We start from the raw sequence: 11,373 nt of genomic DNA, 5'->3' as shown, positions 1-11,373 counted from the left end.
GTTTGAAGTGAGAATACTATTTATGACTTGTAAATAATTTAGTCTGTGATAATTTTATATCATATATTAATTTAATATAAAATATAAATTGTATAAATTGATAAGTGCTTATCCTAGGAGAACGTACTATAGGTGCTACGAGTTTTTTTTTATTGAAGTTGTGAGAAAAAAATGATTTTTCAAAATTACCCCCAATAATTATGGAATGAAAAACAAAAATTTACAAGATAATAACTTTTTATTCAAATTCAATGACTCTGTTGATAGTACCAATATCTCTTATACGTAGATGCATGTTTTCCTTTTTTTTTGTTTGTTTTTGGCAATAATCAGATGTAAAGCTTTTGCATTATATGAAATATATATTATTATTATTATTATTAGTTGTGTGCATGTATTTATTTCTTTAAAAAATAAGGTATATTCAAGTACTAAATAGAAGTACAACATCTTCAACGAGAATTATTATGTTGATTGTTGATGTTTACTGCATGTCCCAAGTTCATAGCACTAATATTAATGATGATTGCATTGGTGTTGATATTATTTTTTGTTATTGATGATTAGGTATTAAATTAAATTAAATAATATGGTTTAAATCCAGAGTCGTACAGGGCCCAAAATTCTTGGGTGAAAATAAAAGGATATCACAGAGGCCCAGAAGCTAGTTTTTGTTTTGGGTTTTTTTAGTTTTTAATAAAAACGGGGCGGGCTTTAACACGGGTCGGATTAAGACGCAATAGAAGGAATATGCATAACTTCGAATCGATTTTCTTCACCAAAAATAAAAGAACTAGGATTCGATTTTCAGTTTTTCACCCTCGAGTCGGGAAGGAAGTGCTTCGGTGGGGACAATGGCTAGCGAGGAGGAGAGACATCTAGAGACTCAACTGGAGCTTCAATTGCAGGAACAGAGGGATTCACTTTCTGCTCTCAATGATGCTCTGGTCTCTGACCCAGCCAATCCTGAGCTCCTCGCGGTACGTCGCTTCCCACCTCGATACCTTGGTTGGCATAATTGGAATGACTGACTTGCTTCAACCTCTTATTACTATAACCTTTTAATTTCCGGTCTTGCCCTAACTGGAATTCTATTAATTTTGAAAAAAAATGAAAATGATTGTTATGGTGAGGTAATGTTTTCATTTCGTGTCTTGGGATTTGGAAATGTTACCCAACCGGAATGATGGAACATCAGTATTGAGTTACCCTAATAATTTTCGATGGAAGTAACAGGTCGAGGGTAATGCGTTGATGACGGAATATATGAATTGTGGAATCTATGTAATGAACACTGAGTTTTTTCACAGATGGAAGGTAGACTCATGTTTGTTTGGGGGATTTTGCTTTGCTTTTGCTAGCTATCATATTCATGTGTGTTAGGCTTCTTATTAGCTAAATTTAATACGCAGTTCTACGTCAATGCAATTAATGTAAATGGGTTGAAATGTTCATTATTAGCTGGGGAAACGAGGTTATTTTTGGTTACGGAGAAGTGTTTGAGAGCTTTATCTAGTCGGGTTCTATACTATGCTCCGCTCTCTCTGTCTTCGTAAAAAACCTGGAGAATTGTCCATATCAACTATAGATGCCGACAAATTTGTCTTGCTCCTTTTATATTTTACAAATAATTTGGCAATCTCAAACATTTGGTTTAATGTGGTAAGCTGAAAATGAAGTACTGAGGGTTGGAAAATGCAATTTGAAACTATTTTCTGCGTATTTTTTTGGGTAAATTATTTTCTATATATTATTTATCGCTTAACTTAACATTTGGTGAAAGACCAAATCTTTTACTACCTTGGACTTACTGATCCAGAATGGGGATCAAGGGAAAAACTAAAAACAATGGTAAAACTCATATAATTGATGTCAACTATTAATGTCATGCATAACTCATTAAGAGCATGCATTCTTTATATTTAAGACAAACAAGAGTGATGGAAGGCACATTTTAACCTTCTCTCTTCAGTTTCTGCAGCTGATAGAGATATCACAGAAAAATTTTCTGTTGAATTTTTATAATTGGGATGTAAGGTTAATGAGCATTGCTTGCATATTTTCATACACGATCCAAAATCTTTGAATTTTTCTTTTTGGTTCTAAGTATTAGGTTAGCTGACAAGCATGGCTAATTTAACTTTGATGTCCAAGTTGTATGTTCTCGGAAGTACTTAAAAATTCAGGTAATTTAGTGGGCAATTTAAGTTTTACCTTGTTTGGAATTCTGGAAGATGTATTAAAGCAGAAAGTTAAGCGTTTTTTTTTTTATTTTTTAATACCAAATTGTTATCTACACTTCCTTTTTATTTTTCTGTAATATCTCTTGGATTTTGATTATAAGTTTTAGACCCGGTCATTCATTTTAATAAACTCTGGTAAATTTCTTAATATTGGTGTTGTATCGTGTCAGGTTCATGAGGAGCTTGTTCAGGCAATCAAGGATGCAGAGGAAGGGCTTCTTCACTTAAAGCGTACTCGATTATTGCATGAAGCAGATTCAGTGCTGAGTAGATCTAATCTTTCCACTCCAACAGAGAAAGTTGAGCCATTCGAACCCACTGATGTTGAACCAGACCCTCTTGAGGAACAACATTATTCTGTTGGATCTAAATGTAGATTCCGTCACACTGATGGGCGTTGGTACAATGGTCAAGTAGTGCAGTTAAATAGTTCTTCAGCAAAGATTTCATTCCTTACGCCTACGTCTGAGAATATGGTGGTAGGTGTTGTTTTCTTTTCTTATTCTTAGAATTGCTCTGTTTAAATTGACCATGGGGAGAAAAAGTCATATTGCAATGAGCTAGTGATTGGTTTATTATATATACTATTCCTTGTGTCCGTCCTTTCTCTCTTTTGTAGTAATAATTATGGGGTAAGGAAATTGAAATTGCAATACTCCTTTCTTTCCTCCATGGCAGTGCCTAGGTTGGATCTGTTTTGATTGGTGCATGAGGCTATGCAGGATATATTTGATACAAATGGAAGCAAGCTGCACCTCTTATGTATTTATTTAGGAGTCAAAAGGAATTGGCAAAAAAGAAAATGTAATATACCTCTTGGTAAAGATAATATATGTTGCTGTGGTTGCAGAGGGAGCTTTCGCGGGAAACATTGATTAAAATGCAAAGCTTCCATACTGTACTGAGCGAAACAAATGCTGATGAAAACAAAAAATGAATCAGAGAAAAGTAGAGAGACAGATGGCATATATTCTTTTAGAGGAATTTATAAACCTACATGTTCATGATTTCAACACTTTGTTTGTGCTCTTTTAGATATAGTTACAGTCTGTACAGATGTTTATTGGTTTGGTTTTATGATACTGTTGGTCCTTTTCTGAAATTTTTATTTAATTTGGCTAATTGTTCTACTGTACTCTGTTGAAATTACATTATACTGCTGGTTTCCCATTTGTTGCAAACCTCCCATGTTTGTGGGTGGATTGCGTAATTTCTGAAATAGCAGGGGAGGTTCTTGTTATATCAGTAAAACAAGGGAGAGCAAGGAGTATTTTACTGTAGTTGTTATCTGTGAGCCAGATGACCTAATTAATTGTTACAAGAGAAATGTGTTGATGCCATTAGTCCTATTGGGAGACTAGCTCCCAATAGTTCACAAAAGGTTGCTGGAGATGTTTGATATTTGTAGCTTTCAACTATAACGCAATCATAGTGAGTTGCAATGAATGACGATCTTGCACCTTTAAATTGTTCAAGACCTATAATTTGGTATATTCTCTCATTGCTCACCCAAATGCGCATCATCTTAATCATAGGTAAACATATTTTCAATAACAGTGGTGCTGAACTCCAATAACTACTTTATATGATAGGACGTAAGGTAGCTTGGACAATGCATCTGTTAATTTATGTCTGTGGTGATATGTGATTTGTATTGCTTGTTTGGAGATCTTCATCATACTCTTGAAACATTTAGCTATTGTTTAAATTATTCAGTAAAATGAAGTGGTGTTACTCATGTCAGTACTAATGCTACACCACCCAAGTGCAGATGTGCAAGTTTTTTTCTGCAACAACGATGTCGGTTTGGTACTAATTGTCGTCTATCACATGGTAAGCTCCAGTTATTGAACAAATAAAATAACTTGGATGTAGGTCACACGGGCAGATATTTTCCCCCTAGTCCCTGTATTCTATTGGCATTTGAACCTGTAAGTGCTGAGGTTTGTTGAAGACTGTTACCCTAGTGTCTCATGACCTTGTGAGAAGTTTTTGTCAGTCTAGGTCTAGTTTTGTCAAACAACTAGAGGTTAGGAAACCTGGTTTAATCTTTCTCTTGAGTAGTCAGCCCATAAGGTAGTATTATTAACTATGGTTATTGTCTTGTCATTTTTTCTGTAAGATAGCATGTCTATGTGAAATTTTCTTTTAATAACTTGAAAAGTGGTTTGTGTATGTGATTGTTGGGTAGTTTCTTGTATATTCTTTTATATAAATTTCTGTTTGACAAATAAAAATAATTAAGGCAAAAAAGGGAATTTTACTGATTTATATACGAAAGAAAACTTTTCTGTATGATATTATCGGTCGGCAAACCTGTTATTACCTTGGTCGCACTGTGTTTTTTGGGTCCACCATCCTCTCTTTTCTTAAGTTATGCCAGAACGTTTCAGTTGTTAAGCCTATTTCCAGATTCAGGTGATTGTTGTTTCTGTACATTTCACACTGGGAAAAAAAAAATTGTTATGCCATTTCTGTGGTGTTTGTTATTTCATCTCCTGTACTCATGTATTTGTTTAACATATCAGAACTCATGCGCATTTATTGGCAGGTATTGATGTTCCACTTTCTTCCCTTAGAAAATATGTTCCTACCATCTGGAAGCAGAACCTGGTTGGTTCAAGTATATGGGCAGTCTCAGATGTCAATGCTGGCATTTGGAAGGAAGCTGAGCTTGCATCCTGGGATGAAGAACTTGGGGTTGGACAAGTTGTTTTCCGAGATGATGGAAGTTCTGTGAACTTAGGAGCTGAAGCTATAGCATCATCTGAATGTGCAGAAGTGAGTGATGAAGAGAGTGATTCCAGCTTGGAACAATCTGATTTTAGTGACTATGAAGAAGATGACCCACAAGGTTTAGGCTTTCTGGAAAGTACCAACCTGCAGCGGGGTATTCAGACTGAAACTGCTATATTTGCTAAGTGGGAGAATCACACCAGGGGTGTAGCTTCCAAAATGATGGCTAATATGGGTTACCGTGAGGGTATGGGTTTAGGTGTTTCTGGTCAGGGAATGCTTAATCCCGTCCCAGTGAAGGTCCTTCCACCAAAGCAATCCTTAGATCATGCTCTTGAATCTCATAAAGATAAAGTAGAAGAGAGCAAAGACAATCAAGGCAAGAAACGAAGTAGAGGTGGTAAGAGGAAGCGTGACAAGAAATTTGCAGAAGCAATTCGTGTAGCAAAAGAAGAGGAGGAATCGGTGTCAGATGTCTTTACACTAATAAATAATCAGCTGGCAAAGCATGGCGAAGCTATAAATGGGGGATCAGTGAAGAAGCAGCAAAGTAAAGGTTCAGGGGAAGGTAAAAAGGTTGATAGGCGGGCTTTGATTGCATATGAAGACGAGGTGAAGGACTTGAGGATTCGAGTTGAGAAGCTTGAAGAAATGGTGAATAGAAACAGGAAAGAGAAGGTAGTTTATGAGGCTGCTATGAGAAAATTAATTGAAACCCGTAAAGCCTTAACAGAGGCTGAAGCAGCTCATGTCTCTGCCTCAAATGCAGTTGTTAGCAAAGAAAAAGAGAAGAGATGGCTGAAATTTTAGGATGCTGGACGAAAAAAATTATTTTTTGGGGGGGGGGTGTTGAGGGAAAAGAATTTTCTTGGTGGACCATAACTATATATTTTTAGACTGCTTTGTCATAAACTATTTGTAAATAAAATGGGATTCTTTTACTGGATGTTGTACTTTTTACTGGGTAGCGTAGATTGTGATGTTCTTACTGTGTCGTTGAAATTTAGATGCTGCAGGGACATCGATTATTTCCCTTTCCCCTTAGTATGGGGACGGGCTCAACAAACCTGAAAAACGCGCCAAGATGAAATGGCCTATATGCAACTAAGTTCATAGACATGAATTCCTTGGTCGGGATGGGTTTAACAAATAACCGTTGAGAGGGCATAGTCATTACAATGACCCAACAGCGTTGTGAACTTGAATCATTGTAAGAGGTTCACCGGCTTTACAAGAGACTACCAGGAAAAACAAGTAATCAAGGGAGCTAATTATTGGAGATTGACGTTGCATTGACAGCAACGTTCTTGTCTATAACCTACATGATGCATGCAACTATGCTTCATCAGAAAGGCAAGGAACTCTGTTCCCTAAGCCTATCACTTTTCAACTCTGTAATTGGTTCTGCTACTTTATTATAATTGCAAATAATTTGATACTGTTGTTGAATTGATGGATATGAATATGTTCTGGTTCGTTTTTATATTGGCTGCTGCTTCTATTATCTTCTAGTATGTTTAACACGTGGAAATTTTATTAACCATGTTACCATATCTGTTCTGGGGAAACATAATAAAATAAGGACCAATTTCAAGTTAGAATTGATCAAGTTGATTATTAAGGGATGCACAAGGATGTCAGAGACTGAGTCCACATAAGCATTTCTAAAATTAGTTTGTGATATCTGTCACTGCGCACTTGAAAACATATGTTGATAAGTTTTCATGCCTTAAATAAGTGGTTGTTTTCCTGTCAGTTAGGGAGATCATCACGCCTCAATTAATGCTGTGGTAATTCTCACGAACGCCTTTTTAATCTTGCTTAAGTTCAATGATAGTACCTTTTACATCAAAGTCATGACAGATGAATTCATTATGGTTTCTCTCTCTCTCTTTGTTTTTTTTTTTTTTGGGTGAATCATTATGGTTTCTTTGTTTCTTTTGTTTCAGTGTGGGAACTAGAGTGCTGGAAAAGAAAGAGGGGGTACTGAGAGAAGAGGATGATGGAGTAATGGACCCTCCTAGAAACTTTGAAATACTGCAACCGAGGGGGTGGCTAGACAATCTCTCTCTCTCTCTCTCTGTGAGTCTCGCAGTGGTTCTTTTGTAGATTCCAGCTTTCTCCCACTACCCACTTGGAAGTGGATTTTGGCCTACAGCCAAGTGAGAGTTCATTTCAATAACATAATTGCTCTCTCCTCAAGATTCCTCATTATTTTACGCGCTCCAAATCCAACCAGAACCTCAATTAGGTCCACAAGCAATATTCCAATCACAATAGCAACTATGAATATCAGGCCAGGCCAAAAAAAAAAAAATCATGGGTGGGGGCTCGTGGGACCCTCCAGTCCATTATCTTGCCCACTATGCAAACAGATGAGAGCATGCTTGCTTGCCATTCATCAATATTCTCTGAGACAGTGACTGACAGTTACCACGGCTTCTTATTTTCACTACAACTTGAAGGTAATGATATTATGTTTATCTCAAATTCAATGACATGTTACTGTCACGTGAGATGTGAACCAATCATGAAAAAAATATACTGCAGGAAAGGTTTCACTAATCTTTGAAGCTCAGAGAGTTAAAAGTTCCGTACATAAGTGGTCAAATAAGAGAAATCAAATAGAAGGGAGTATGTCTGTAATATATGCATGATTCTTTTTTGGTTAAAAAAAAGTTTATTGGGTTGATGCAAGTTTCATTGTTCTAATAGCATTTTTAGAGTTCTTACAAATTACAGATACATTGAGTCCTCGTAAGTCATAATAATAGTGGAATTTGAGTTTATGCCTTTGTGGGGTATTAATTGTATAATTAGCAGCAAAACCAACTTTCATTTTTGGCCTCTTGTATAATAGAAGGGGCAACCAACGATGAACAACTTGTGGGTCTGGAACTCCTAAGAAAAAGAATCCTGCACTGATTGCTTTGGAGATAAACCAAAGGGCTGATTTTTCACTATTGGCCAATGAAGATCTTTTTACTTGTTATACAATATCACTTTTCAGCTGTCTTTTTCTCTCTGTTGTCTGTTTCCCTGTATTTTTGTGAAAGGAATCCAAAATTCTACCAATAGAATCTTTAATGTTGAGACACTTTGTTGAAAATTAAGTGACGTGAGTGTGTGCATATAGGACTGGTAAACCTCAAGAAAGCCATGAATAGTGAAAATATCACTTAAAAGTAATGGTCGAAGTTGCTTGATTTTAGACGACAAATTTGAGACAAACTAAACTCCTACATTTGATTGATTTCACACTGAATTCTAAAAACAGAAGCTATTTTTTAATTTAATTCAGTAATATATCTTCTTATTTACACTGAAAGTTACTCATTGTCCGTATTTCAAAGCATGAGCAGGCGATTCTAATTCCAAATCTAAATTAACACTAGGGGTCCGAGAATTTATTATATTTTATTTTATAATTTGTATAAGTTTTAATTTAATAGGAATACAATATAAACAACATATTTTTTATCTATTAATATTTTATATAAAAATAAAACATGTAGAGCCTAGACTGTTAAAATTAAATTTATATGTTTCAAATCTCATCACAAAAATGGCAGGAAGATGAGTATTGAGTAGAATATAATTTCTTTGGCATGCGTATAGATTGAGGGTTTTTATTCTCTTGTTTTTTCCCCCATAAAGTGCATATGGATTGAGGATACATATAGGTTTGATTGCATTTAATTTCTTTTTTCTTTTTGAAATGATTGCATTTAATTTCATTAGAACGTAACCATATAGTATAACAGTGACTATATCATAAAAAGATTAAGGAATCACATTAATGTGTAATAAATTAGCATATATAATTTTTGCAACATTATATTAAGGATACACGTTGTAAAGTACTATTTCAAACAAAATTTTTATTTTAGAAATACTATATAGACACACAATAATGTAAAAAATTTTAAAAAATATTTTGCATATAATAGCATAAATATGAGAAATATGTCGATTTGAGTCTATTCAACATCATAAAATTATATTAAGAATATCAAACATTTAGAAAAAAATTCATTCTCAAATCTCACACAAGCAATCTATATATATATATATATATATATAAAACCTCCTGAAATCACAAAAACACTCTAAAGTATCACATCATTTACTTAAGCTATCAATTTGTTATATTGCAGTTGTTAACTACTGTTAGATAGTTAAACCAAAATTTAGCACACAATTAGTGAAGTGTCAAATTTCTTGGCCAAAAAAAAAAAGAAGTGTCAAATTCTGGCCGTCTAAAAATAAAAAATTATAGGAAGACAACATAAATAGGTAACCTATTGCTGTTAAGTGAATAACAAAGACACATTATATATTAACAAGCAATCAAAACGGGAAAAAAAAAGGGAGACATATAACAAAAAGTGAAAAATGAATTTATGATATCTGTAAGACATTATATCTATAACTCTTTTTTTTTTTTAATTCGTGTGTGCCGTTTTTTAATCCTACTGCATATAATGCGAGACTCTTTTTTTTTATTTCACTAATTATTAACCCCAACTATAAATTACATTTTTATTTTTGTATAATAAAAAAGTTGTCCCCGGAAAAACCCTTGTCAAGGCATGCACATGCCATGTGAAACAAAAAGTAAACGTAATTGATCCATGCATTGGAATCGACGATGATTGAAAACAGTAAATTTAGATAATAAGACAAATTGTTTTGGTTTTCCCATTATACTCGTGAAGGTATAGGAACACTCACGAGTGGATCACTATGTGACTGTGTTTTTAGGAGTCAGTCTTTAATTATGATATATATGACATAATTTAAACAACGCGTGTAATATAAAGTTTGCATAAATTTAGAATTTATATAATACTGAAAAAATTGAAAATTTAGGTTTCCACGCACCTTTCATAGCCTGCGTTATGTGTGTGTGTTGTAATTATATATAAATCATTAGTGGATGTTGTATAGGAATCCAAATTAAATCAGAATCTGGCACACACAGAATTGAAAGAAAAGGTTAGACAAAGAAGAACAAACATTTTTGTTCTATTTAAACACGCCATTCGTGACATTATGCGAGTGCACTAAATATAAAAAATTAAAAATACAAGTTGGCTTATATTTATAACATGCCTTGTTTTTATTCTACAGTATAGTTCTGGATATAGCTCAGAAGGGTTACAAAAATTTCATCGATTTTTTTTTTTTTAAAGTGGTTCTATTTCTAATCCCCTTCCACTGCCCAAAGAAAAGGTAAACTATACAAAATCCCCTCAACTTTGATGCAATTACACATAGCTTCATTTATCTTTAAACATTTAAAATTAATCTCCCTAACATTTTATTATGTTATTCCAAAGCCCGGGTTGTTGATAATTCTGTTATCTTATTAACAAAATTTGTCATATCATATTAATGAAATATGCATGGCACTTGACATGGAAAAAATATTTTAATTATTTTTCAACACAACTTAAGAAGGAATCATATAAATAAAAAATTTTATCTTTTCAAACAAGAAAAATATGCAACACTAATAAAAATATGGATAAAATTTGTATAAAGTTATTATTAATTAGTTTACATAAGATGGTACACAAGCTCCAACGTGTTTTTTTTAATATAATATGGCAATTTCTTTTAATAAGATAATTAAGAAATAATAGTAGGGAAGTATGTGGTAATGGGTAGGGATGTTAATTTTAAATTTTTAAAGATAAGTTGATTCTATATAATTGTTTTAAAGTTTAAGAGAGTTTTAAATATTTCAGGAAAAAAAAATCTAGTCCTTCTCGTCCAATTCAAGCTTATTATCCATGTTTTTTTTTTTTCTAAATGTTGAATCAACGTAACTAATAAGTATTTTTAATTAAGAAAACGATTGAAAAGTACCATTAATGAGCTTTATTCCAAATAAATCGTACAAAAAATAAATAAATTTTCTTACCTTTTTTGTGATACGGATGTCTAACTGAATTAAATTTAAATATTGTCAAATCAATTAAGAGTATCTCTCACAAAGGTGTTTTCTACCATCACATTAAAATATTATACTTAAGTATTCATAACTCCTTTCACTAGAACTAATGCCTATTGATTTCTCCAAAATTTCTTCACCCATTTAACAAACATGAGATCGAATAAAAAGTAAAAAGTTAATCATTTTGTTAAAGAAAAAAATTAAAATATATTGAATTCTAATTAAGAAAACATAAAAAAAATTAGAAAAATACTTCCTTCCTTCTAATAAACTCTTTCTCATGTCAATCAAATTTTATGTAACCTTTAGATTTATTTATAAAAAAAACAAGTCATAGTTAAAGAGGCCGGGAAGGAATATTCACCAATACAAAAATGACTTTTTACAGCGGTTAAAAATGACTTTTTACAGCGGTTAACGAGACGATGTTGT

The 11,373-nt window shown here is 33.3% G+C and overlaps 1 protein-coding gene and 1 long non-coding RNA gene across 2 annotated transcripts; both read left to right on the top strand.

Annotated features, from left to right (window-relative positions):
• Nucleotides 1-792: 792 nt before the first annotated feature.
• Nucleotides 793-6,413, top strand: LOC129299724 (zinc finger CCCH domain-containing protein 18-like). Its single transcript, XM_054938185.1, has 4 exons — nucleotides 793-980; nucleotides 2,414-2,719; nucleotides 4,010-4,076; nucleotides 4,795-6,413. The coding sequence occupies exons 1-4, from the start codon at nucleotides 855-857 to the stop codon at nucleotides 5,787-5,789; spliced, it is 1,494 nt and encodes a 497-aa protein (XP_054794160.1). The 5' UTR covers nucleotides 793-854; the 3' UTR covers nucleotides 5,790-6,413.
• A 524-nt stretch (nucleotides 6,414-6,937) lies between these two features.
• On the top strand, nucleotides 6,938-7,994 carry LOC129299725 (uncharacterized). The gene is made up of 2 exons (XR_008590627.1): nucleotides 6,938-7,444; nucleotides 7,530-7,994. It is a non-coding gene; the product is annotated as an uncharacterized LOC129299725 (long non-coding RNA).
• The last annotated feature ends 3,379 nt before the right edge of the window (nucleotides 7,995-11,373 follow it).

Source organism: Prosopis cineraria, unplaced genomic scaffold (assembly GCF_029017545.1).
Source record: "Prosopis cineraria cultivar Desert tree isolate PC_DT_omini unplaced genomic scaffold, ASM2901754v1 PC1271, whole genome shotgun sequence".
Taxonomy (NCBI): Eukaryota; Viridiplantae; Streptophyta; class Magnoliopsida; order Fabales; family Fabaceae; genus Prosopis; species Prosopis cineraria.
This window is presented reverse-complemented; position numbering and strand designations above follow the sequence as displayed.